The sequence below is a fragment of the Fusarium graminearum genome, chromosome 3, assembly GCF_000240135.3.
Source record: "Fusarium graminearum PH-1 chromosome 3, whole genome shotgun sequence".
NCBI lineage: Eukaryota > Fungi > Ascomycota > Sordariomycetes > Hypocreales > Nectriaceae > Fusarium > Fusarium graminearum.
In genome coordinates, this window is record NC_026476.1 from 4,052,711 (window position 1) to 4,077,555 (window position 24,845).

The following is a 24,845-nucleotide window of genomic DNA, read 5'->3' on the forward strand; positions in this document are numbered from 1 at the left end:
GGTTACCAGAAGCAAAAAGGCAACAAGGACGAGCACGGCGCAAACTGGGAGAAGTCGATTTTGGCGGAATTATATTCAATCGCGGCGATTTTGAACGAATGAATTCGTTGTTGTTGAATAAACTGTTTGGCTAGCAGCCACAGTCAAGTCAAGTCAGGTCACTCAGAATTCAGAACCCCTGAGCAAACGCGAAATAAGGTAGCTTGCGGCGGGTTCTGGCAAGGGTTCTAGATCAAGGAGTGGCCTCAGCCTTTTGCGTGGGATGGGGATTGGGATGTGAATGGAGGTGGGTTGGACTAGTTTAAGAACTGAGAAAGGAATTGGCCAAGGTACAGACAGTACTAGTGTGAGACAAACAACAAAGTGAAGTAGAAGAATTAAACAGAATTGGACAATAAGAAAAGCCTGACTCTTTCTGAATGGAAAATGGAAAAAGGATGAGGCAGAAGCTGAGAATGAATAAACCGTACTAAGAGAGTCAAAAAAGGTTGGACTAACGATGTGCAGTAAGATCGAATCCAATACCAATAGTTAGTTGGATGCCAATACCAAACGGTTCAAAGTTTCGGGAGTTCTAATTCTGGCTTCTAATAATTCTAGGGCTGTCCAATTTGACAAAAAAGGAACCCCAGAGTAACAGTAACATATCTGCTACACAGATACATAATAGATGGATATCTTTTGGACCGCTATTTGCTTTTAAAATTCCAGGGTCTAGTCTCCCAATCTCAATTCCATGTCCACTAGTGGACGGTATGTGCTGCAAGTTAATGAGTGTGTGGATCGACAAGAAGCCTGAAGGTCGAGTTTGATAAGACATGCAGGGCCATGAAGAAACTGCCTGCACTGCACTGTAGTCTTGCACACCATTAATGAATGAGTCGACATTTTATCCATGGTCAGTACATACAACACCTCGACTCAAGTCTGTGCTGAATATGATAATATATATCACGGTTAATCTTCAGATGAAACAAAGAATGACAACGCGCCCGGTCCTCGAAGCGGCTCGTGTCACTCTTGTCATTAGTACAAAAACCCACTCAATGATGGGGCCCGCATACGTATAAGTTCTCCCTCTTGTCTCCCTCGCTCCTCGGTCGGCCGGTTCGCATCTTCCATTCCCGACATTTGACTTTTGGACAAATCATCAGCATGAGTAAATTGTGCAGATGTGGTTGCATCATGCGTCACCCCTGCTTTGTGCTGTGCCTGTGTGATGTACGAATTCTACCGCCACCAACCTTGCATCAAAGGAATGACATGTCTCATGATAGCTTCAAAAGGTTGCCAACCCACCAGTTGTGCGATGTACGGACATAAACAGGCGCCTATTCCCGGTATTTGACTCTACAGCAGCGAAAACGACATCAACGACTCTACAAGTAACGACCAACTGTGATTACCACCGATGATTTACTCTCAAATGTCTGAACCAAACAGTCCTTTATTCCAATTACCACTACACATGGCAGCGTTGGAATTTGAGCCTCCCGCTCCGAGACACCTCACGCGATTATAATCCTCGAGAATGCTTTATTCCATCCCTGCATCAACCCTTTATCGGCCTAAATTCTTTCACCATGTGCCACCGTTACTCTGATAATGCATGGCTTCGTCGATGAGGCGCAATGCGCTGTTGATCGTGTGCCACCACATCTGTCCAGCATATACAATATCAGCCAAATCGGGACAAACTATGCCTCACACGGAGAGCTGGGCATCTCTGTTGGGTTTTGTGAAACACGCTAGTCATCAATAATGTGTGCATGTGTGGTTGCTTTTGTAGTTGACGATGTTGGTTCTTGATCTTGGATTCCTACCCAAGCAAGGGACAAAGACGATGATCAGCAACCAACACAAACATCACCCCAATGCATCATGTACTTCATCTCACAGTGCTTAAAAAATAGAGCAGAGTTACCAACGTCGAGTTAAACTAAACGCTTAATTAACGTTAATAGTAGAATAATACTGTACCCAATAAGGCTACCCTGGACAGGCCGCACTTACATCAGTGGCAGTCGTATAGGAGGGTACAACAAGGCTAAATTGAGTGCATGATATAACTCGAGAGGTTGCAACACAGACGCATGGAGCTATCTCAGTTTCAGCTCGTATACTCACCACGCGTCATCGACTATCACTTATTCCCAACACTTCAACCTCGTATATATGGATTGTACTCAGTACTCTGTACCTACAGTCAAAGTCGAGCTGCTCTCGGTTAATTAACCGCCGGCAGTTTGAGCTGATATAATATCAACGATCCTTGCTCTTAAGAGGGGAACCGGTTGCCGTTGTAATCAGATACCCACTTTGATGAACACTTTAGAGCTGATCTTTATCCCAATTAACTCCTCCGTTGCACCACGAGCTGTCCATCCTGCCATCGTCGCTCCTTGGCTAGCGAGGACAGACTAGGAAGGAGGCCAACCACGTTGAGTGCTTCACACTGAGATATCTATCAAGATGCTTTGCCTGTGAACGAACTGCGTTAGTGCGTCCATGATCACTCTACTGTTGTTTGGTGATAATACCAAAATCCTGCCCATTAATACCAGCAGCTCTTAAGCTCCCCAAGAGCCGTTACCTTGCGCGCCAAGTCAATGCTATAACTACCATATCCCCCAGCGCACCCCGCACGGCAAGCTCTATCACAAGATGTGTGCAGTCGGTTATGATTCCCAAAGAGGCAGTCCAGAGCATCAACAACTGCGCTACGGACCAAGATCATGGTATAATCCGCCAATTCGATGCTTCGCTATAACCTCGTGGCTGCATAGACCCTGCGATTTAACGTGGTATCTCGGAAGTGGGGGTGTAATGATTCTCTCCATAAGTGAATAGTTTCCCTAGTTGAGAGGTTGGCTTCCCAGTTTGTGATATATATTCTGATCAGACCCAGAGTTCAAATTCTACTCGTTTTATCACTCAAAGTGTTCTTGTTCTGCAGTCTCAAGTTGCCTTCCAACAACACAACGAACAAGATGGTGCAAATCACTCAACTCCTGTCGGGTATTGCTCTCGCTTCAGGCGTATTCGGGTCGCCCATTGAGCGACGTGCGGTTATCAACCACGATGCCGTCGTTGGGTTTCCAGAGACTGTCCCATCTGGCACTGCTGGATCACTATACCTGAAGTACAAGCCTTTCGTCAAGACATTCAATGGATGTGTCTCGTTCCCTGCGGTCGACGCTCAAGGCAATACAAGGTACGTGTTCTCCTAACATGTTCCAACTCAAGACTGACTTTGGTTTCAGCGGAGGACTTGCCACAAGTGGCTCATCTGAGAGTGGCTGCAGCAAGAGCACTGGTCAGGTCTATGCCCGAGGCGGCACCTACAACGGCCGATACGCCATCATGTACTCGTGGTACATGCCAAAGGATTCACCCTCGCCAGGCTTGGGACATCGCCATGACTGGGAGAACGCCGTGATCTGGTTGTCCAGCCAAAGCACAAGTGCCAGTGTTGTTGGCATGGCCGTTTCCCAACACGGCGGATATGACAGGAGGAGTTCAGGCACTTTCTCAGGCAACAGTCCCTTGGTGGGCTATACCGCCATCTGGCCGACCAACCATCAAATGACCTTCACTGACACCAAGGGTGGTCAACAGCCCTTGATCGCCTGGGAGAGCCTGCCCGCTGCGGCTCGCACGGCGTTGACGAACACTGATTTTGGCAGCGCCAACGTTCCTTTCAAGGACGGTGCCTTTGAGTCGAACCTGGGCAAGGCGGCTATCTGAGCAGACATGTATAGCTCTTCAGGGCCAGCGGCATGGTGATGGCTTCATGATAGGTGTGCTTTGTACCGTGAGAAGTTCCTGGATAGCTTGTCAGTATTATAGTTCTCGTAACTTATATTGGTATATAATCGTTGCGGCCTCGATACGCCCGATACATTGATGTGCAGAAGACGCAGATCAAGACACTTATGGCAGCTACTTGACCTTGTATGTTTGTGGCATGCATTATTCCTTGACGTCGAGTTGAGTCGTCTTTGTGGTAATGATTATTTGCCACGATGTGTTCATCCAATAACAGTCTTCAGAAATCATCTAAACAGAAGTTTAATCGTTGTTCAAGTGCAACTTGATTTGACGAGTCAGTTGAACAACCAACGAGACTCAACGACTACAGTGGGCCGTGGACGGATGAAGCATGTGGGCCAAACATCACCGAAACAGAATCACTGCGTGTTAATTAAGCTCCGTCCAGGGTCCACCACCAAGATAATCGCAGCAATAAAAATGTGGTGATAGCCTCTTCTCTCTGCTCAAAGTTTGGATTCGATATCAAAATACAAAGTGGCGAGGAATTTCGTCCGTTCGCGGTATCACCAACCAATCAACAATGCATGCTTTTGTCGATGCCCAGACGTTATCAGAGCTAACGGAAGGATTGAGTCACCGTATTTCTCGCTATTCGGGGATTGTGGTGCATGTCCCCGCGCTGTGGATTGACATCATATTAGGTAGTAGGTGCGTATGTCAGTAGGGAGATTGCTCTTGGGTTCTCATAAGGAAACAAATGCGAATATTACTACTAGACGAGGCTGACTCCTCTTTTTGAATTCCTGCCTTTTTCATACTTCTCCCCTCAACAGTTATAGTGATCAATACTTCGCTTCGTTGTTTTGAGACTTGAACCACTATACAACTCACTTGATATTCTGTCATAACGACGCATTTTACTCCAGTACATTTCCACGGAGCAGAAGACCATTTGCGCCATTACCGCATTTACCGAAACAGCACTTTGACTTGCAAACTCTCCTAAGAAGCACTTGCGAATATCTCCGCTGTTGCAACAGGTCAACAAAATGGGAACTCCCTTTATTACCTTCGTTGCGCCCAGCAACCTTGACGGCTACAAGCGTGGTGCTCCTCTACAAGAACAACCGCCAAGTATCTCGCAGAACTTCCTGGATGCGATGGATGTTCGTGAAGCGGTCTTTGTAGAGGAACAAAAAGTCCCTGCCGAGAACGAATTCGATAACGATGATCCACGTTCATGTCACTGGGTCGTATACGCGAGTATCAACAAGGTGGAAACACTAGAGATTCGCGATGAAGACGGCAACGTCATGCACCCGAGAAAGAGCTCGACACGCTCAACCCCGATTGGAACAATAAGACTTGTGCCATTCCCCCACGACCCTCATCCCGAGAATGGAGGGAAGTACTGGAACGGTGTCTTGCAAGACGAGAACGGTGACAAGAACGGCCACAAAAATGGAGATGCACCGGAAACCTCTCCAGAGAAGCCATACATCATGGACCGAAAGACAACTTTTCACAACGGGCAGGAGCCGTATGTGAAATTGGGTCGTCTGGCAGTCATTGAGGAGTTTCGAGGACGTCGCATCGCTGGCCTACTCGTGACCACAGTTCTCAGCTGGCTGAGAGACAACCCCTCGTATTTCGATCCTAGTGTTACAGAGTCTGGTCTTAAGCAACTCGATCCGGTGATTGGAACTGAATTAAAGATACCCCAATGGGCAGGGCTCGTATGTGTTCACGCGCAGAAGCAGGTCGTGGATTTCTGGAAGAAATGGGGCTTCGAGGTAGATGAGGATATGGGCACTTGGTGGGAAGAGGGCATGCCCCATGTTGGTATGTTTCAACGACTGGAAATCGGACAGAAGACGGTTCGACTAGATTAGATACCCATCCTTTGCACATGCGGCGGTTTGACAACAGACTTTGAACTGTTACCCAGGTACCTAGAGAGAGGCGCAAGATCAGATAGTAGTAGCAAGACTTGGGTCTTTTCTTATATGCACAATCGCACAGAGTTTAGTGGAGTTCATCAAACAATTCATGTGACCATAAACACGGGTATACATTAAAGGAGTTCATTGTTTATGTTTTTTTGTGTTCATTTCATTTAACTCTCAGGGAGCCCGACTTTTTTATTGAATCTGTAGCCACCTAAGAAAATCCATAGCCGCGTTCCCAGACCCGATGAACGCAAAATGCAATTCTGAAAGAAGCCGGAACACGCCAAAGCCAACCCTTCCAACCGTGATACACCATTGCACCTTTTATCGGTTGCTCTTGGCCACACGCTCCAACTCATCCTTCTTCTTGATAGCGTAAGAGTTGCTGGAACCCTTGGCAGCGTTGATAAGCTCCTCAGCAAGGCACTCGGCAATGGACTTGACATTGCGGAAAGAGGCCTCGCGGGCACCAGTGGTGAGGAGAGAGATAGCCTGGTTGACTCGGCGGAGAGGAGAGACATCAACGGCTTGTCGTCGGACGGTACCGGCGGAACCAATTCGGGTAGAGTCTTCGCGGGGACCGCAGTTGACGATGGCGTCGACAGCGACCTGGATGGGGTTCTGGTCGGTCATAAGGTGGATCTGGTCCTAATGTTAGCACTTGATGGCCGTGAAAAAATTGACAAAGACCCTGTTTCCCAAAGGCCTGCTCAGGTGAAGGGACGTACGATCTCGAAGGCGTGGGCGACAATTCGGACAGCCATGAGCTTCTTTCCGTTGTTGCGGCCGTGGTGCATCAGAGAGTTGGTCAATCGCTCAATGATAGGGCAGTTGGCCTTGCGGAATCGCTTGGTGGCATATCGGCCAGCGGTGTGGGTGACGTAGACGGGGTTTCGCAGGGAAATATAGTCACTGTCGTGGGACGTCCGTCAGTATGCCGTCGCGCACAAAAGTGAGGTTTTTGGAGATAATTTTCCCTCCAAGAGTTCAGATCAAACGTACGTCAGGGAGATGTCGCGGACCTCAACATCGTAGTCCCACTTGTTGAAGAGCTTGACGTTGCCAACCTCCTTGACAACATCCTTGGGAAGCACCTCGTAGAGGGCGGAGTTCTCGACCTCGATCTCGCCGTTGTCAGACATTTTTGCTGTACAGTCGGGTTCCGGGACTGGCGTTAGTAGTGCGGGATGAGATGTTCAAAGTTGAAGAGGTGGGCTTGGGTTGCTTGAGATCTCAGGGCATGGAATTTTTGGTGTGTCGGCCCTAGAGCCAACGCGGCAAAAGGTGGGTCCACATCTGCTCGCACTTTCTGTATTCTTAGGGCTCAGCTGCCCTTGAACTTCAGTGGTTCGCGACTTTGGAGACGTTCATTCTTAGCGATCGCAAATAACCACACTTTCTCTTACTGTCCTGTCGTCTTCACACTCCCGTCGACAGCAACATCAGACAAAATGGTATGTGTTTCTCGGTGACGCCCTCTATCGCAAAAGGGGGACTTGTCAAAAATTAAAAACACAATGACAATTTAACTAACTCCCGTTTTCCAGGCCCCCGCCGCAAAGAAGCAGAAGAAGAAGTGGTATGTTTGAGGCGTAACGACCGTCATCGCCAAATATCAAATACTTACGCATTTTCAAAGGTCCAAGGGCAAGGTCAAGGACAAGGCCCAGCACGCCGTCGTCCTCGACAAGACCACCTCTGAGAAGCTCTACAAGGATGTTCAGTCTTACCGTCTGGTCACCATCGCCACCCTCGTCGACCGAATGAAGATCAACGGTTCTTTGGCCCGACAGTGCCTTGCCGACCTCGAGGAGAAGGGCATCATCAAGCCTGTGGTTACACACAGCAAGATGAAGATCTACAGTATGCTCGCCTTTCCCACCCCTCACTCTCCCCGCGCGAATTATCTTTACACACATCTCGATACGCTATCTCGACACAACTGCTAACATGATTCCAGCCCGTGCCGTTGGTGGTACCGACTAAATGCAATTCAACGAAAAATTTGAGTCTCACGATTGTGCGTCTGGGTGGCCTGGACGATAGACAGGCCACAAGGTCGGAGGGTGTTGCAAGGCGAAAAAGAAGCCTGGTTTAGGACGCTATTCATGCTCGGTTAAGCATTGGGACGGAATCGCTTTAGCAATGGCAACGGAATGAAAAATCTTCGAAACGACCAATTTATGGTTCTCTCTAGCATATCTTCTGTGACTCGTCTATTTGTGATGTACTGTCCCATGCCAAAGTATAGACTTCTATGAACTTGAGGACGGACCTTCATTGTAAAGGAGAAGTGATGCATAGTTGACCCGGATGCATAGTCAACTTGATGTTGCATCATGGCTGCCGTGGCCCAGCTGCTGCCCGTTGGTATGTTGATACCTTGAATGAGCCTACGAAACTTGATAGGCTTGCCCGTCGAAGAACTCATCCTGAGAGTCAGCCAATTACATATCGGTAGCTCGCTGTCCTCAGTTGCGAGCCCTCGGCAATTAGGGCGCTCGACTCTACCTACTACTCATTATTCTCTGTCCTCCATGGCACAAGTTACCTCTTTTACAACCTGCATGTCTCCCTAGTTGACTGAGCAGAGAGTAGGATGCAATAATACAGTTTGCGGCAGCGCTAGTCGATACGACATCGATATATGCTTTTCCAATATGAATGCCCCAGACCAGAGCCACACGACAAGCAATTGGGTGGTACGCCAAGACCCTGAATTGTATCTTGTGTTGCCCATAAACGAACAGGCATGCCCATCTCTTAATAGCATCTATTTCGTCATCAACCAGTCCTCCTACAACCACAAGTGCACGATTCCATTGCGGGCTGATGGAAAACAGGACATGCTTTGAGAAAGTGCCGGGATCTCAGTGTCCGGCCAAAGGATTGAAAGTGTGTTCTTACAAGTTGTCGAAGCACGCCTTTGTTCGGGTTGAAAACCCTATGTCTTTCTGCCGGTACTTGGGGGTTGTCATTGAGCTAGATCGACCCCTTGTGCTCCTCCTGAACCAAAACCAGTCTAGAAACATAGATATTTTCTTTCACTACTAAAAATACAGATAAATACTAATATCAGCATCACAAAAACACCTATCGAGGTGAATAGTAGTGATAAACCTTTAACATGAGGCACGTGACCTCAGGTTTTGTATCTTGCTTCTATCAATGGCTTATCTAGGTAGTACCTAGTAGTTGGCAAGTAAAATTAATGACTATATGACGGCCATTCGAACGAGGTCTCTGACCATCAAACGAAACATAGTAAAGGAACGTGAATCTCATCTCTACTAACGAACGGATCAGAAGTTCTTCTTTATAATAACCTAGTGATGTAGGTCAGCCAGGTTCCTCGTCTCAACTCTTGGCTTTGAGTTAGATACACCCGAGAAATGGATGCAGGTAACACACTCTAACCGGGATAGGAGATAGCAGCTCGGTTTACGGATACTACCTCGTGTGCAGCGTCTATTTCACGTCGGTTATCCGAGGACAAGAAACAAATAGGTGGCCCGCCGATGAATGGCACAACAACGAACGGCAAGACTAAAAAAAGCACAGGATAGGAGACACCGTCAATAGTCTGTACATAGTTAGTAAGGAATCTGATTCATTTCCCAACTGCATCGATCTCGGAGACGTTGCAATCTTTGAAATAGCCAGCATAGGAGTGGACACGGCTGGTTTTTCTTTTCTTGGCTCATGACAGAGATCGGCAAGATTATTTTTGTTGCAGGGTCTGTCCCGAGCGATTTTTAAGTTCTCAACGCAACGGGAATACTCCGAACTGCCTGCTTAGTTACGAACACAAGACGATCTCAAGGGATCAGAGAAGCTGTTATTAGTGTTATACCAAGAACATCCTTAGTCTATCCCTTTCACGGATTCAATTGACTCAAGTTGGACGGGTGTCCCGAAAGATAAGCTAGAAATAAACAACCTTGAATTGGAGCAAAGAAAAATCTTAGGTACAGTAGCCGAAACTGCATGACGATAAGCGGATTGCTCGTACTGTACGGTACAGTGCATATAACAGCAAGGTTTCTTGCCTCAGAAGGGGAACACGAGCGAAGCGGTGGCGGACTTTGAATTCGGCTCAAAGGGAAGTTCAAAGAGCTTGTCTGGCCGAACCTAAGCCTGAACAAGTTTGCAGTGCATCAGCGACCTATTACGAGCTCTGGGCGTCACCGTCTCTACTTTCAGATAGCAGTTCAGGGCCTGTTCTCTGAAGGGTCTATGGATATGACTTGAAGTGTGTTTTAGCTTCCTTTACTTCCCTTGTGGGCCTCAGTTAGGGGTCAGGGTGTGAGATATCACCGCCGTCAAGCGTAGGTCCTTGAGTACGAACATGATAAACCAGAATTTTGCATCCCAGCGTGTCCACTGACAGACTAGATGTACTGGACCAAGTAAAGGGATAAACGTCAAATGAGGCAATAGCAAACCTACTCACGGCTGTTCCGGCATGATTATTCGTGACAGCCTGACAGGTTTGTTGCATTTGAAGCGTCTCGGTTGTTGGACACAAACTGACCCAAACCAAAAAATAAAACAAAATCAAGAAACAGAAGAAAAAAGGGATTGATCTCCTCCAACAAAATAGACACCAATTGGACGGTTAGGTTAAGCTGGGGTGTGTATGTGAACCCCGGGGGAGGCGATGGAAAGGAAGATCCAACGCCAACCCTACCCAGCGGTTCACCTCTATTCATGTCATGAAACTCACGCACTGTGCGAAGTGTGGCAGCTAAATGCTTCTGTAGGTTCAGTTTCAGTGGTAGCGGATGGTTCTGGGCTGGTGCTGCTGGCTCGCGGAGCCCGGAGGCTAGTGGGTTGGAGAAGGGACCGGGGAGAAGAAAGAAATGTGGGTGAAAGGATGGCTAGATGGATGTCATGATGGAGGGATGGGGGAGGGAGATTTGGATGGTGAGAGAGGGATATACTGACGACATTTGATCGAGATAGATCAATTGCAGCACACAACGGTGAGCATGACATACTGGATGATTTGGAACATGGGAGGTTGGTTTTTTTGTAGAATCGAGGCACTCAACAAGCTGTAATTTACCTTTGATATGTATTGAAGTCTGCAGTGTACCTCGAATGGATCTGAAAAGTTTTCTTACAGCCACCTTGGGCTATCATGGATCCTCATGTAGGACAGCTCATCGCCTCAAACGCCTGTAGCTGCCTGTTACACCGAACTTCCATCACTGTAACTGCGCTGCTGGACCGCCGTACAGTACCCCATACAGTAATAGCTCCCATGTCTCCCAAGCCCAAGACGGGTCTAGGTCTCGGCGCTCGACAAATGATCGGGGTGAACCGGCATCTCATCTCGCAGCCGGGCAGCAAGCTCAAACCCAGACAGGCCCAAGGATCAGTGAAGGACAGGTTTTGTACCAGATGCGCCCCACCTTTTAGCCCACCGAGTGCCACTGAGTGGCCACTTGGCCACCCCTGAAAAGCTCGCAGACCTGGCAAGGCTGTGGCCTCAGGCTTCTAAGCCCGCGTTGTTGCTGTGGAGAGAGCTTTTGGGCTTGGGCCTGGTTGGCTGGGGGTCCCAGCTCCCTTTAGCGCGGGACCGGAAAGATTCGCTCCAAAGCGACTTTCTTACAGGTCCGCCGCAATTTTTTTCCCTCCCCCCAAATACCTCTCACCCCCCGTCGGCGCAGATTTATTTTCTCTCGACTCCCTCCATTCTCTCTTCCTTCTTTCATCCTCAATCTCCCCTCAATCCTTTCTTCTTGTTCAAGGGAAAGCCCATCACAGCCGCAATCATGTCTTCCGCTGAACCCCAGAAGGTCTTGGGCATGCCCGTAAGTTTTTCTCACGTTCCCCTCGATCACCATCCAGATCCCCTCGACCGTCAGATGCCCGCCGATGCACAAAATACCTCCTGGATCATTCAGCCGCTATCGAATATCACGATATAATATCTATCATCCACTATGGATGACCCGGGCACAATTGTCCCGATAGCGGCGCTGCTTGTTCGACAAGATATTTTTTTCTGCATCGTGGCTTCTTGCTCGAGCGGCCCTGATGGATATTGAGAACAAAAAAAAAAAAAGCAATTGCTAACTATGCTCGTAGCCCTTCGTTGCTGACTTCCTCATGGGTGGTGTCTCCGCCGCTGTCTCCAAGACTGCTGCTGCCCCCATCGAGCGTGTCAAGCTCCTCATCCAGAACCAGGATGAGATGCTCAAGACCGGTCGTCTCGACCGCAAGTACAACGGCATTGGTGACTGCTTCAAGCGCACCATGGCTGATGAGGGTGTCATGTCCCTCTGGCGAGGAAACACCGCCAACGTCATCCGATACTTCCCTACCCAGGCTCTGAACTTCGCTTTCCGTGACAAGTTCAAGAAGATGTTCGGTTACAAGAAGGACAAGGATGGCTACGCCATGTGGATGGCCGGTAACCTTGCCTCCGGTGGTGCTGCTGGTGCCACTTCTCTTCTATTCGTCTACTCTCTGGACTACGCCCGTACTCGTCTTGCCAACGATGCCAAGAACGCCAAGTCCGGTGGTGACCGTCAGTTCAACGGTCTCGTCGACGTCTACAAGAAGACCCTCGCCTCTGACGGTATTGCCGGTCTCTACCGTGGTTTCATGCCCTCCGTTGCTGGTATCGTCGTCTACCGTGGTCTCTACTTCGGAATGTACGACTCTATCAAGCCCGTCGTCCTCACCGGTAACCTCCAGGGCAACTTCCTTGCCTCTTTCGCTCTTGGTTGGATCGTCACCACTGGTGCCGGTATCGCCTCTTACCCTCTTGACACTATCCGCCGACGTATGATGATGACCTCCGGTGAGGCCGTCAAGTACAAGAACACCATGGACGCTGCCCGCCAGATTGTCGCCAAGGAGGGTGTCAAGTCTCTCTTCAAGGGTGCTGGTGCCAACATTCTCCGTGGTGTTGCCGGTGCTGGTGTCCTCTCCATCTACGATCAGCTCCAGGTCCTTCTCTTCGGCAAGGCCTTCAAGTAAGCGATTCGTACAACATACCCTGTATAGATGAGTGTGGGGGATAAGGATTCGAGGAGAATCTTAATTAGCGGGCTGGACATGGTGTCCGCTGGTTGAAACAAAAAGGCGAGATCGAAGTGCAGATCGAGGGAAGTTGTCACAGATACCCGACGTGGTCCTCTGAAACAGCAGCTCTTTACGGGTTAGAGTGGCATAGGCACGGCGTCTTTTTCTAATCTTGCTTTGCCTTCCGTTCTAGGCCGCTGTAATTTATACACCAATGCAAATTCCCTTTACTGTCTACCTACTTTTATGATTTAAAACTGCGTGACTTTGATTGATCTGAGTGAATAATTGTCGTGATACCTCCATCTGTCCTTTGGGATGAAGTTGCACAAACCAAATTTTAGTGTGTCCGATGACTAAGCCGTCGCAAACAGGGGACCTACCTCTCCACCTAGACTTAGCTACCCTGGTCAGCTTCAGGCGTCGTCCCTCCTCTCCGGCTAGAACATCATAACTCACATAATCTGTCAGCATGCCTCCAAAGCAAACGTCCAAGACTGGCCGAGGTCAGACCAAAGCTACCACTAAAAAACCAACAAAGGCCTCTGAACCTGAACCTGAACCTGAACCGCCGTCGAGCAATCCATTCGAGATATCCGACGATGATGACGACCAAGCTGGACCCTCAACACGCGAAGTCCAGGTGGTCGAGGAAGAAGAACCTGATAAGACGATCCCGGCGGAGCTTCTGACACGGTTACTGCACGAGTTCTTTTCCAAAGATGCGACGCGGATATCGCGAGATGCCAACGCTGCAGCGGGCAAGTACTTCGATGTGTTTGTGAGGGAAGCGATTGCGCGCGCGGCTGTCGAGAAGGAGGCTGGGTTTCTAGAAGTTGATGACCTGGAGAAGATCTCGCCTCAGCTGCTACTGGACCTCTAGACAGAAACTCGCTATCAAGCCTCTGCTGTTATTCAGTGAGAGAGTCCGTTTTAGCTGCACGAACAGCTTATAGCTCTGAGGGCATCAAGAGGTTCCTAGGCGTCGAATACATAACGATATGGGTATGGGGTCTGCATGTCATTTTTTAACCCTTGTATACTGACGAAACAGCAGCTTGGGTTTTGCCTATCGTATAATAGGCGATAGCTGCAATTAGCTATGCACCTAGCTAGACCTTGTGCATATAAACCTCACCGTCTCAACCAGCTACCCGATGTAGTCATGATGAGATCAACACCTTGGAACGCTTAGTTGCAAAAGACAACATCGACATTGGCGCTTGCCGAAACACAAGCAGTAGTTACCATCGAAGACGCGTTTAGAAGGTTGCGCTATATGTTAATGCGCACGGTAGATCCAGTCATGGCTGTTTGGATGGCTGTTTGGATGGCTGTTTGGATGGCTGGTCGAAAATGTCATAAACGTACAGTACACTGGGAGAGCGATCCAACGGCATGTTGCTGTTAGCCATGGTATTTCCATGTTTCTACAGCACATGAAATCCAGAGTGCAGAACGATATAAATATGAATAATAGGCTCATCAAATGTTGGAAGCTAGCGTGACAGCTATCGTTGTATATCTTACCTACACGCCTTCGGTGTAGGTTAGCTTTGGGGTTATCAAGTTTAACTTCCGAGCTCTACACAAGCCGATTATTTCCTCTTTCCAATATGGTAAACAAATACTGTCGGAAATAAATGATCTTGTATTACCATTCGCTTGGCAATGCGTTCTATCGTGAACTTTGCTAATCTAAGAGTCAGGAGTCAGCAGGTTGGCTGGCTTACAATACAACCCTGCGCCTACGAACGGAATAACATTGCTCAAGGCGTGAAACTTACATACTTGAACAATTGAAAAATTCACCGAAAAGATCAAAGATACCAATTGCTAAGATCATTTATCACAATATTAGAAGATATTTTATTGCAGCGAACGTTGACTGGGGCACCTGCCTATCTAGACTACCTGACTTATAGTGTTTCAAAACTCAAGAATTTTGTCCCCACAGTAAACTTGCAACCAACACGAAACATCAGAGTCTCGAAACCGATCGGCCATTGCAGAAAAAATATTCGCCTGCTTGTGTATTAGTTAACAAGAATCGTTTTTTATGACTAGGCCAAGTGCTTTTTCGTTTCAAAACAGCACAAGAACAGCGCACCCCCCGTAAGGGATCAGGTATAGGGACGAAACTATATTCGTCTCACAGGACTACGGATAAGGGACTTCCGACACAAACAAACCCCTGTTCAATAGACCCGGCTGGGCCAGGACCCGAGGTCTCCCTATAGTGACTCGGAATATCTCCTTCCTGTGGTATGGGCTCGAATAGTATTCATACTAAGCGCCATGGGTTTGATGGCTCAGCCTTTTGAGGACCAAAAGAGGAAGAAAGTATCAATATGACATTATTCGACGAGAAACGACCTCAATTAACACCACCAAGGAAATCGATGAAAGGCACCAATTGCTACACCACGCAGTCAATTCATGTACAAAGCTATATCAACCACATCAAGTCAATATCAGATTGACCTGACATATAGCCTGGGTAGTACCCAAGCCTTACCAGAGTCTAGAGCTAGGCTGGGTAGGTTGCCAAGAATGATCTGGCACTCCATGTTTCACTCGCCAACTCTTCTAGTGAAGCCTTGTCGATAACGTCTCATGCTACTCCTGGCCTGCAACTTTGCCGATGGCGCCGAGACGGAAACCCCAACATCCTTATTTCGGTACCATCAAGAGGCGTGCTTCAGATGTGCCTCGAAACTCGTCATCCGGGCCCATGGCCACAATGGGTCGGTCGAGCGATTCAAGGTGTATATAGTCCTATTCCGTCTCGTGTCTTTTGTTTTGTTTCTTCTCATCTCTCATCTCTTTCCATAATCAACAGTCTGGTCCTGTTCCTTTGAACCTCTTTCCTTATTTCTCTCTTTCTCTTTTCTTCTCTTTTTCTTCTTCTTCTTCAACGAGGCCGGTCCTTCAAAGCGCTTGTCGCATATTTGAATTATTTCTTGATCATATTCTTGAAGATCTTGTCTAGAACGTCCTTTCTTTACCATTTCTCAAATATCCACATCCCCAGACTCCAAACATGCAGTTCTCACAAATTGCCATTGTCGCTCTTGCGACTGTCGCCCAAGGTATGTTTCTCTGTGTTCTGAAGCTACCTATGTAACAAGTAACTAACCAGAGTTTAGCTGTCGATGTTCAAGTCGTCGCTGTAGGTCGTAACGGCGCAACAAACGCAACAGGTCTCAGATTCTGGCCCGAGAAGATCACAGCCGAACCAGGAACCATGGTGCAGTTCCAGTTCTGGACAGGAAACCACACAGTCACACAATCTACTTTTGACGACCCTTGCATGCCAATTGGAAATGTCAACCCCAGCGTTGAAGGTGTCTACTCTGGCTACATGCCTGTCGCGGCTAGCATGTCCAAGGGCATGATTCCTACTTACACAATCACCATCAAGGACAAGAAGCCCATGTGGCTCTTCTGCAGCAAGGCTCAGCACTGCCAGGGCGGCATGTCTATGGTCATCAACGAAGAGTAAGTCAAACCGCATCTACCAATATATGGACCGTTTTAACACTCACTTAGCTCATCTTCCAACTCAACAAAGACCCTCACCGGCTACAAGGAGAAGTGCAAGGGCACCACAGTATCCGAAGTCGTTCCTGTCAAGTCTGGCGGTGCTCCTTCTGGTGGCTCTGGTGGCAACGGTACTATCCCTGGCTCCGGCTCCGGCTCCGGCTCCGGCTCTGGCGGTGGCAGCTCCGGTGGCGATAGCTCTGGCGATGACAGCTCCGATGGCGGTAGCAGCTCTGGAGGTGACTCTTCTTCCGATGATGGCAGTAGCTCCGATGATGACTCTTCTTCTGACGATGGCTCAGATGACGGCTCCGAAGACGGCTCCGGAAGCGGCAGCGGCTCTGGTACACCTACCAGCGGCTCGCCCTTGACACCTGGATCTGCAGGAACACCAACAGCCGGCACACCCGTTGTCACAGCCGGTGCTGCAGACCTCTCCGCACCTTTGTCGATGCTAGTAGCAGTCGGTGCTGCCGCCCTCTGCGTGCTGTAAATCGATACCCAGTGCTGGATGAGTGTGTTTTATGTATAGACGTAATGTTGGGAACAATTAATCGGGATACCTGTGCCAATTGCTGGAACGATTGGAAGTCCCGGGATGGGCATAATCAAATATTCATGGAGTTCAGGACAGGATTGCCAAAAACTCTGGCAGATCATTATGGAATAATGTATCAAGTTTAAATGTATAGAATAGGTACTCACAAAAATACCCAATAAACTTGGAGAGATCATATTTTTGTACAAATTTCAATCCGTGTCAGGGGCATAGCTACCCAACAATAGCCTAAATCCTGCGACACCTCACAATGCATGCTAGTCAAGTCTTTACAAAATAGTACATACGTGCGAAGGCCACAGTTTACTGCTTGTTCTGAGGAATCTTTCTGGCCTTCCTGCTCTTCTGGGCCTGGCCACAGAGCTTCTTGGGCTTCTCCTTCTCCAACCAGTCAGGGTCTCGCTGCACATATCCAACCTTGGAGTACTTTTTGTTGTTGGCGAAAAAGTCAACCCAGTGCTTGAGTGTAGCATGGGCCTTTTGCTTAGCTTCCTCCAGCTCCTTAACCTTGAGCTCAGCGAGCTCTTCAGGGGTCCAGTGCGAGTCAATCTCGGGGTTGTCAATGGGCAAGAATGTCTCCTCAACACCACGGAGATCTGCGGTCTGATCCTCAGCGAAGCAACCTGTAACAAAACCGCGGGCAGCATCGGTAGCAGCAAAGTAGCTGTAGGAACCGCCAGGGCCGTACATTCGGCGGCCCGGGGAGACGTCGTAGATGGTGCCGTTGATGGCGAGGAGAATGGGTCTATCGGGGTCGCGGCCATCGTAAAGGGAGAGCTCATCGAGAGTCATGTAGGTTGGAGGTGGCTGCAAGAGCAAATGTAATTAGTGCTAGCCCAGCAACAGCTTTAAAAGGTGAGACTTACTGGTCCAAGAATCAACTCCCGATAGAATTTTTGGGTCATCCATTCCGGCTTGTTCTTATGTCCCCACCAGTAGCTCTCTCCTCCGCTGATAACATAGCTGAGGCCCATAGAAGCTACGAAAAGGAAGCTGATGACGCGAAGGATGTCGACGTAAGGAGAGTAGCCATCCCAAGTGTCATCTTGGTCAGCCTTGGAAGACGATGTCTTCTTGCCCTTTTTGGTAGGAGTCGAAGGCTGAGAGACTTCGGATGCTGAGTCGTCCTTTGGCTGAGGCTTGCGCTGTCGAAGTGTCGATTCGTCCGCCATGTTGGTGAAATGGTAACTAAGGATGCTGGAGGTTATGTTAATGCGAATTCAAGAGACAATAGATTCGAAAAGAAGACGGAAACAAATTTATAGAACACGAAGTCCGTAAGAGTAAAAGGGGCGATCTCAATATAAAGTGGTGTGTCCTGTCACCCTGACCTGGCCTTTTCTCGGATGAAGTGGAAGGCTTCAGCTTTTCCCTGCATCGTTAATAAAGTTACACGGATACTGCAACTGCGACGTTGGACAGCTTTATCGCTATTCTGATACGCGTTATCAGCGAACTAGCTCCACTCCGCGGGGTCATCAAGTTTGAAGACGCTTGATTGGGCTGCAGAGACAGGATGCTCACTAAGAACACGCCTATGGAGTCGACATAAAGGCTAAAGACTGGTATGTAATCACCTGACATCGTCACCATCACCACAGCAACAAGACATTCATCCAATCGAGATTATGCCCACTACAGAAGTGGGATGTAAACAATCAATAATATCCCAGCACCACTTAACTTTACCGTCCCTCTCTCTACTCTGTACCTTATCACACACAACACACTAAAGAAGTTAACATTCGACTCAATTCTGCATAACCGCAGCCACAAAGCAAATTCAATACACCGCCGTTCAACTCAATCAATATACAATCAATTGACTCTTTCCCGTCCCGAACAATGGATCAGCCAACCAGTCCAGGGGGCTCCTCCGGTGGTCCCCTCCAGGCTGTCACCGCGGATCGCGTAAACCAACAAAGGGACCGAGAATCAGTCTTTACTCACCTCCGGTCAGGATCAAGAGAAAGCGTCCACGATAAGATCAGCCAGTTCAACAACCTCAGTGTCACCATGCAATCAAAACAATTAGAACGTAAGACAGCCGACGCTGCCTTGAAGCGCGCCATGCTCGGCCGTGAAGAAGCCGAGTCAGAGTTGCGTAAGATCAGAGAAGAGACCAAGGTACTAAGAAAGGCCATCGATGAGGGTAAAGAGCGTGAGAGAAAAGTTGGGGAGCGCCTAGAGGCGCTGATGGTACGCACTCTCCCACAATACTAATGTGAACAATACATATTAACCATCTTCTAGGAGAACTATGGCCGAGCCAAGGAGACACACGCACATACACAAGCCCTTTGGGAAAAGGAGATCCGCCGTGCACGAAAAGAGACATTCAAGACACAATCATCAATCGTCAAACTCCAAGAAGAACTTAAATCAGCCCGTACCAACGCAAAAATGATCGACGAAAACCTCAAGCGCGAAAAGACTAGAAGCAAGGTCCGAGAACAGGAGGCCTTTGAAGCCCGCTATCAGATTGTTGGCGTCCAGGAACAACTCGACCAGGCCCTCGAACGCATTAAGCTCGTCGAGCAGGAGCGCGATGCATTCAAGACTGCCGCTAAGAACGAGGAGGTTGCCCGTATCGCTGCTGAGGGTCGCATTCCTCTACCACCCCAAGAAAACGATGATGAGTTTGCTTCTCCACAAAAGGTTAGGAAGAGTGCATCAAAAGAACCTCGCATGTCCCTTTCAATAATGGACATCATCTCGTCAGAAGCCAGCGAGGCCGAGATCGAGGAGTTGACAATCCAATTGCAGTGGGAGCGTCAAAGAGCCGAGCGTGCTCATGAAATGATTGAGTTCTTGCAGGCCGAGTGCCACCTACGTTGCTGTGCTTGCTCCAAGTCGAACCGCAGTACCAATGTCGAGGCCCCTCGCAAGAAGCGTCGTAGTTCGATCGGTCTCGAGGGACCCAATGACAAGGTTATTAAGCTTGACAGCCAGGCTTTGGAAGCCGAGAAGCGTGCTGCCAGCCCACCCCACATTCAGGAGCCACAATACGAGGCCCAGTCTAGAGATGAAGCCAAGGCCGAGACAGAGCCCGAAACTCAAGCCCAGCCAGAGCGTCAACAATATCTGGAGGAACCCCCTCGCGTGCTGCCCAAGGCCAGAAAGGAGCCTCGCCGCAGCACTATTTTCTGTCCCAAAGAAGGCATCTTCCGAACCGTTTCTGAGCAGGAAGCTGAGATCATTGAGGCGCAGCGAAAGGTCGAGGAGGTTGAGGCTAAGCGTGAGAACCAGACTCACGATGAGTCCCAGGATGTGGACGAGGTTGTAGTTGAAGAAGTGGTAGAAGGCGAAACTTTTGTTGGCGACAACACTGAGATGGAGCGCCGTGTATCGACAGAGACGGAGAACAACTACAGGAGATACGCACGAACTCCCTCAGTCGAGCCTCCAGCGTTTGCGATGCTTGCAGCAGAGCGCACTAGTCTTGCCTCTCTGCTCAGCGCCCCTCACAATGGAGCTCACTCGGCCCCCATCCCTCAAATACCGACGATGCCAGATGTATCCGAGGATGTTCTTGCATCCCCCGAGACTCGACCTCACACCACCAACGCCTTTTACACTGTCACTACTACAACAACCGTGCCTATGAAAGACGACAATGCTAGGAACAGCGCCTCTTTCAACGAACGACTTCGCACACCGTCTCAGAACAGCACAGGTACCACTTTTGACCTTTCTAATCCCGCTCTCACTCCTACCATGACCCGAGAGGAGGCTCTCGCCAAGATTCGTGAGCGCCGTGGCCGTGCCCGCTCAATGGCCCAAAGCACAGCGACGCCTGCTCGTCGAATGGTCTCAGGTACTGAGCGACGAGACATGAGCGCTCCCACAGGCAAGGTTGCTGGCAAGGGGCGATGAACGTCGAAAGAAAGAACTGGATGAGCCATGGACACGACTTGACGATACCCAATTTCCCTTCACATTTCACACCTATCAACCCTCGATTCTCTCTTTTTCCGACCCGCTCATAAAAGCTTTTGCTTTTGCTTTCTCTTCCCTCTGATGGGCCTCTCTCTATCCGCCCCTTCCTTTGCCCATCAATCATTTCTCCTTTCTCAGCAAGGCGAAGGGTGTTATTGTATTCTGTGTCTCTTATTCTTTTTGCTTTAGATCATTGTTACATGGCCACTTGGGACATGGGGATACCTTATTGAGCGAATTGTGCGTTGATTCCTGATTACCGACGCATTATGGGTGGTTCGCTAGATTATCATGCCATGTAAATTATTGTACTGTTTTTGGTCACGATTAATACCCAGTGACTGGCTAGTCTTGAGTACGAGTTGTTTATTTTGTATCTGCAATAACATTATGAATACGTTCACACACGGCGTTCTGCTTGTTGTTTTGACGTCACTTCTTGTGTACAGTCTGAAGGTATCAAAAGCCTTATATGTAATTCAATATGGTATTCAAAACGACTGGCTAATAGTAAATATCAACATGTAAGCAAGTTCCGCTATATATTTTCAAATATCCACGATTAGCTCCCTAGGAAGCCCCTTGACATGTTTCGCGCTTGCTGGGAGGTCATCGCATCCAATTTGGCCGCAACAAGAACACACTCGATGCCTCTACCATTTGGCGCATGCTGAATGCGTAACCTCCACTGTCCTGTTTTCACAACCCATTCCTCATCCTCAGAGTCTCCGTCCACGCGCCGCCGCTTGCGCGGGTAATCGCTTCCGGAAGACTCGTTTCTGATAAAATCTTCGAGGTAGTCCTTACCATCCAGAATAATGGCAGATTCAGGCTCGAGGGCTACATGGACATAATCATCCGTCAGCAGGGCGTTTCCAAGAGCCGGGGATTGGTTTGTCTGAAACGAGCTCAGCTTTGACGACACAAGTTCGAAGAGTTTTGCGACACGGGCTTTGGTATCTCTGAAGAACTCTGCCTTTGCATTGCCTCCTGAGAAATGAAGCTTCGTCGTCTCGCCGCCAATCTCGAGCACCAACTCTGCAGGTTTCTCCTCCATATATGGTCGAGCGTACTGTACAAAGCCCGCCAACGGATCCGTATTGCTAACAAAAACGCTGATGCCGCTTTTCTGAATGTTCTCAAGACGAAGAACAATCTCGTCTCGTCTTGTCGTTTGATTATAGCTTAGCGAGTGGGGAATGAGCCGCTGCTCGAGACCCTTGAAGTGGAAGTAGCGCGCATCGCTGAGAAGCTCCTGTCGGTGCGTCTCGTTACGAATGTGAATTGGATATCCGCGTAGAAAGTGTAGAAGCTCAGCGAACGTATCAGCGCTACGCTTCGGGACCGACGGAGGCAGAATCGACGGCGGGCGGATCAAGCCCTCGCGTTCAAGGCCGGGAAATAGATCGTCGGGGCGGGAGAAGAACGCCGCGAAGCCAAGCGAGAAGTAATTGGGAGAGTTGCCTGGATCTTTGAAGATTTCTCGGGGGATTTGGAATTCGCGGTGTCCAATCGAGATGAAGATGCTCTCCTCGTAGAGCTGAGAGATCAGCTTCGGCACTGTGGTATCCACTGGTTAGACAAAGATATATATATCCCACAAGAACAGGGTGACAAACAGCTGTAGAACTGCGCATCTGAAAAGAGGCGCACAAAGTGCTCGCCATCGCGGGGCTGGACGTGGTAGCCCTGAAGATGGAGCGAGATGTCGCGAAAGATGGAGGGATCGCGATCGATATAGAGCGTTCGCAGGGAAGAGCTGGACTCGTCCTTTCGTTCCCTTGCTGACTCCAATTGACAGACAAAATACTGAGAGAAGTACGATGGCGCTGTGCGAGGCGTTAGCTGTGCATCTTTGTGTAACTTGATGTCGCATAGCGCGTTGCGACAGGGCAAATTGTCGCAAACAAGACTGGAGCTTGAATCTTACCGTCAGAGGACAATGAAGCTCCCGAGAGCTTGAACAGCTCGCTGCCGATTTGGATGGGAAATACGCGCTCGTGAGGGAGGATAAGCGGTATTCTCGAGATGTTGCGCTCTGACAGCGGCTCGACAGTCAAGGGCCCTGTTTCTGAGGAAGCAATTGAAGTCATTGTGATCGTATTTTGTACAACGAAAGCAGTTTTTCTTTTTTATGTCGTCTTGCGGATAAAATGCGACAGAGCATAGACAGAGGCCATGCTTGTCAAGCTCAAAAGAGTTCAAATCGCAACGCAACGTTGGCAACGTTGCTTGATAAGGTCAGGTCGGCCGCCGTGCCTAAGGTGTAAATTTAGGCCGTTTGACACAGGTGCATTTACAGTTGCAACTTACACGAGAGCTGCAGAAGCCTGTGCCGCCACTAGACTTTGTTTGTGGCTGACATATGGATTATCAATTAAATGGCTTTTCAATAAGAAATTTGAGATCAATGACAGTTGCTTTGGTGCTTGATGGTTTTTCATTCATATTGTTCTATGTAACGCCTTTTGTCCTTCTGGCACATATGTGTGCTACAACCTCGAACATCTTCTAGACTAGGTGCCAATACAACTCCATTAAGCTCTTTGCAGGAACTCATAAATCCCATTGGTGGTTTCCATGGTATTTGTTCACCGACTCATCAGCTCAACTCCACTTCGGACCACTCCAACGACCGCTCCGGTCTGGATGGACTCGCTGCTTCCACTGGCGACTCTATGCTCGATGTTGGCGAGACCATCCAACCATGTAATCATCACCTCAGGGCTGACCTCTAGCTTCACTAGCTCCTCGGAAAGAGCGGTGATGATATCTGCCAGGGCGAGACCCCGTTGTACCTTGAGAGCGTTGATCGTGTTGAGGCAGCTTGTGACATCTGATGTCTTGAGCAGGGTCGATACAATCTCCTTGATGGCATCTGGTGGTGGTGCTGCAATACAGTTGTAGATGGTTTCTGTTGTAATGTTTTCACGTTGGATCTCGCTGTCTGGCACCTTGGGTGCATCCTTTGCTCGTAGTGGTGTGCCTGATGGTAAATTAGTAACTGGGTAGAATACGTTTCGTATCAGTACTTACTTGATGCATGGCATGCTTGCAGGACGTTTAATGCTCTTCGCATGTCGCCCTTGCTCAGCTTCACTAGTGCATCGATCGCCTCTCCTTTGACTTGAACATTCTCCTCCTCTACTACCTTATCCACGAGAACCCTAATATCGCCCTCCTTCAACGGGCTGAAACGGAATCGTGTGCATCGACTCAGAAGAGCCGGGCTGAGCTTGTGGGAGTAGTTGGCAATGATGCAGAATCGAGTGTTGGTTGTGTACTTTTCCATAATTCGTCGCAGAGCCATCTGAGCGGTACTTGTCATGGCATCAGCCTCGTCAAGTATGATGAGCTTGAATCCAGCCATCCCATTGCCAGAACGGGAGGCGCCACCCAAAGAGAAGATCTGCTTGGTGCTGGCAAACGTCTTGATCTGCTCTCGCACAACGTCAATGCCACGGTCGTCCGAGGCGTTGAGCTCGAGAACCATTTGGCGCATGTTGGCAGCACCATAGATACGACGGGCAAGGGCGAGAATTGTTGATGTCTTTCCGGTACCAGGAGGGCCGTATAGAAGTAGATGGGGGAGGCGGTTCTGTTCGATGAATTTGTTGATGGTAGCGAGAATGTCTTGATGGCCTGAAACGTCGTCGAGAGTGGTCGGTCGGTATTTTTCGACCCTTCAGTTCGTTAGCACATTGAATTGTACCTAAAATCGTAAAGAACTAGCTCCTCACCAAGGTAAGCTATCTTCAGCTTCAACTGGTAGGTTGGCGGCACTGCGCTTGCCTTGCTTGGCTTCAGAGGAAAAGGTGACGTCCTTGCTGGGAGCCGAGACATCAACGTCCATCTCATCTATGTCGGACATTTTGGCAAGTTATTTTCGGCGATAAGAGGCAGGTTGGAATTGTTGTTTGTCTCTCAATTTTGGCTCGTCTGGTCTGGTCTGCAGTATGGAAGTTTGAATATTGAGGTTACCAGGAGACACGCGCTAGGTTGCAGCTAAACGCGTCTGGACGTGTCAGTCAATTAAGACCCCT

The 24,845-nt window shown here is 48.9% G+C and overlaps 11 protein-coding genes across 11 annotated transcripts; 7 read left to right on the forward strand and 4 right to left on the reverse strand.

Annotated features, from left to right (window-relative positions):
• Positions 1 to 2,990: 2,990 nt before the first annotated feature.
• Positions 2,991 to 3,747, forward strand: FGSG_06017 (uncharacterized protein; the record flags this gene model as incomplete). The annotated part of the gene is made up of 2 exons (XM_011326334.1): positions 2,991 to 3,214; positions 3,264 to 3,747. 2 exons carry the CDS (start codon positions 2,991 to 2,993, stop codon positions 3,745 to 3,747), a joined length of 708 nt encoding a protein of 235 aa, XP_011324636.1.
• A 1,076-nt stretch (positions 3,748 to 4,823) lies between these two features.
• On the forward strand, positions 4,824 to 5,666 carry FGSG_06018 (uncharacterized protein; the record flags this gene model as incomplete). The annotated part of the gene is made up of 1 exon (XM_011326335.1): positions 4,824 to 5,666. One exon carries the CDS (start codon positions 4,824 to 4,826, stop codon positions 5,664 to 5,666), a length of 843 nt encoding a protein of 280 aa, XP_011324637.1.
• Positions 5,088 to 6,930, reverse strand: FGSG_06019 (40S ribosomal protein S5-B). Its single transcript, XM_011326336.1, has 3 exons — positions 6,726 to 6,930; positions 6,452 to 6,635; positions 5,088 to 6,365 (listed from the first exon to the last, which is right to left on the reverse strand). Exons 1-3 carry the CDS (start codon positions 6,863 to 6,865, stop codon positions 6,048 to 6,050), a joined length of 642 nt encoding a protein of 213 aa, XP_011324638.1. The 5' UTR covers positions 6,866 to 6,930; the 3' UTR covers positions 5,088 to 6,047.
• Positions 6,931 to 7,076: 146 nt separating this feature from the next.
• Positions 7,077 to 7,903, forward strand: FGSG_06020 (uncharacterized protein). The gene is made up of 4 exons (XM_011326337.1): positions 7,077 to 7,177; positions 7,271 to 7,302; positions 7,363 to 7,586; positions 7,684 to 7,903. Exons 1-4 carry the CDS (start codon positions 7,175 to 7,177, stop codon positions 7,707 to 7,709), a joined length of 285 nt encoding a protein of 94 aa, XP_011324639.1. The 5' UTR covers positions 7,077 to 7,174; the 3' UTR covers positions 7,710 to 7,903.
• A 3,481-nt stretch (positions 7,904 to 11,384) lies between these two features.
• FGSG_06021 (ADP,ATP carrier protein) lies at positions 11,385 to 13,015 on the forward strand. The gene is made up of 2 exons (XM_011326338.1): positions 11,385 to 11,542; positions 11,820 to 13,015. The coding sequence occupies exons 1-2, from the start codon at positions 11,504 to 11,506 to the stop codon at positions 12,714 to 12,716; spliced, it is 936 nt and encodes a 311-aa protein (XP_011324640.1). The 5' UTR covers positions 11,385 to 11,503; the 3' UTR covers positions 12,717 to 13,015.
• A 208-nt stretch (positions 13,016 to 13,223) lies between these two features.
• Positions 13,224 to 14,244, forward strand: FGSG_06022 (uncharacterized protein). Its single transcript, XM_011326339.1, has 2 exons — positions 13,224 to 13,766; positions 13,819 to 14,244. The coding sequence occupies exon 1, from the start codon at positions 13,234 to 13,236 to the stop codon at positions 13,642 to 13,644; it is 411 nt and encodes a 136-aa protein (XP_011324641.1). The 5' UTR covers positions 13,224 to 13,233; the 3' UTR covers positions 13,645 to 13,766; positions 13,819 to 14,244.
• A 1,560-nt stretch (positions 14,245 to 15,804) lies between these two features.
• Positions 15,805 to 16,797, forward strand: FGSG_06023 (uncharacterized protein; the record flags this gene model as incomplete). The annotated part of the gene is made up of 3 exons (XM_011326340.1): positions 15,805 to 15,853; positions 15,911 to 16,262; positions 16,314 to 16,797. 3 exons carry the CDS (start codon positions 15,805 to 15,807, stop codon positions 16,795 to 16,797), a joined length of 885 nt encoding a protein of 294 aa, XP_011324642.1.
• A 369-nt stretch (positions 16,798 to 17,166) lies between these two features.
• Positions 17,167 to 18,211, reverse strand: FGSG_06024 (uncharacterized protein; the record flags this gene model as incomplete). Its single annotated transcript, XM_011326341.1, has 2 exons — positions 17,730 to 18,211; positions 17,167 to 17,670 (listed from the first exon to the last, which is right to left on the reverse strand). Exons 1-2 carry the CDS (start codon positions 18,033 to 18,035, stop codon positions 17,167 to 17,169), a joined length of 810 nt encoding a protein of 269 aa, XP_011324643.1. The 5' UTR covers positions 18,036 to 18,211.
• Positions 18,212 to 18,708: 497 nt separating this feature from the next.
• FGSG_06025 (uncharacterized protein) lies at positions 18,709 to 20,739 on the forward strand (the record flags this gene model as incomplete). The annotated part of the gene is made up of 2 exons (XM_011326342.1): positions 18,709 to 19,062; positions 19,117 to 20,739. The coding sequence occupies 2 exons, from the start codon at positions 18,709 to 18,711 to the stop codon at positions 20,737 to 20,739; spliced, it is 1,977 nt and encodes a 658-aa protein (XP_011324644.1).
• A 625-nt stretch (positions 20,740 to 21,364) lies between these two features.
• Positions 21,365 to 22,895, reverse strand: FGSG_06026 (uncharacterized protein; the record flags this gene model as incomplete). Its single annotated transcript, XM_011326343.1, has 3 exons — positions 21,365 to 22,374; positions 22,422 to 22,631; positions 22,733 to 22,895. The coding sequence occupies 3 exons, from the start codon at positions 22,893 to 22,895 to the stop codon at positions 21,365 to 21,367; spliced, it is 1,383 nt and encodes a 460-aa protein (XP_011324645.1).
• Positions 22,896 to 23,264: 369 nt separating this feature from the next.
• Positions 23,265 to 24,673, reverse strand: FGSG_06027 (replication factor C subunit 3; the record flags this gene model as incomplete). Its single annotated transcript, XM_011326344.1, has 3 exons — positions 23,265 to 23,788; positions 23,839 to 24,485; positions 24,543 to 24,673. 3 exons carry the CDS (start codon positions 24,671 to 24,673, stop codon positions 23,394 to 23,396), a joined length of 1,173 nt encoding a protein of 390 aa, XP_011324646.1. The 3' UTR covers positions 23,265 to 23,393.
• Positions 24,674 to 24,845: the final 172 nt, after the last annotated feature.

Bases quoted from the DNA above. Each gene is read 5' to 3' on its own strand.
- FGSG_06019 (XM_011326336.1), bottom strand. From the start codon at position 6,865: ATGTCTGACAACGGCGAGATCGAGGTCGAGAACTCCGCCCTCTACGAG. The intron at 6,636-6,725 runs GTACGTTTGATC...GTCCCACGACAG, and splicing joins GTCCGCGACATCTCCCTGAC to TGACTATATTTCCCTGCGAA. The intron at 6,366-6,451 runs GTACGTCCCTTC...CATTAGGACCAG, and splicing joins TCGCCCACGCCTTCGAGATC to ATCCACCTTATGACCGACCA.
- FGSG_06020 (XM_011326337.1), top strand. The intron at 7,303-7,362 runs GTATGTTTGAGG...GCATTTTCAAAG, and splicing joins AAGAAGCAGAAGAAGAAGTG to GTCCAAGGGCAAGGTCAAGG. The intron at 7,587-7,683 runs GTATGCTCGCCT...ACATGATTCCAG, and splicing joins CAGCAAGATGAAGATCTACA to CCCGTGCCGTTGGTGGTACC.
- FGSG_06022 (XM_011326339.1), top strand. From the start codon at position 13,234: ATGCCTCCAAAGCAAACGTCCAAGACTGGCCGAGGTCAGACCAAAGCT.
- FGSG_06021 (XM_011326338.1), top strand. From the start codon at position 11,504: ATGTCTTCCGCTGAACCCCAGAAGGTCTTGGGCATGCCC. The intron at 11,543-11,819 runs GTAAGTTTTTCT...CTATGCTCGTAG, and splicing joins AGAAGGTCTTGGGCATGCCC to CCCTTCGTTGCTGACTTCCT.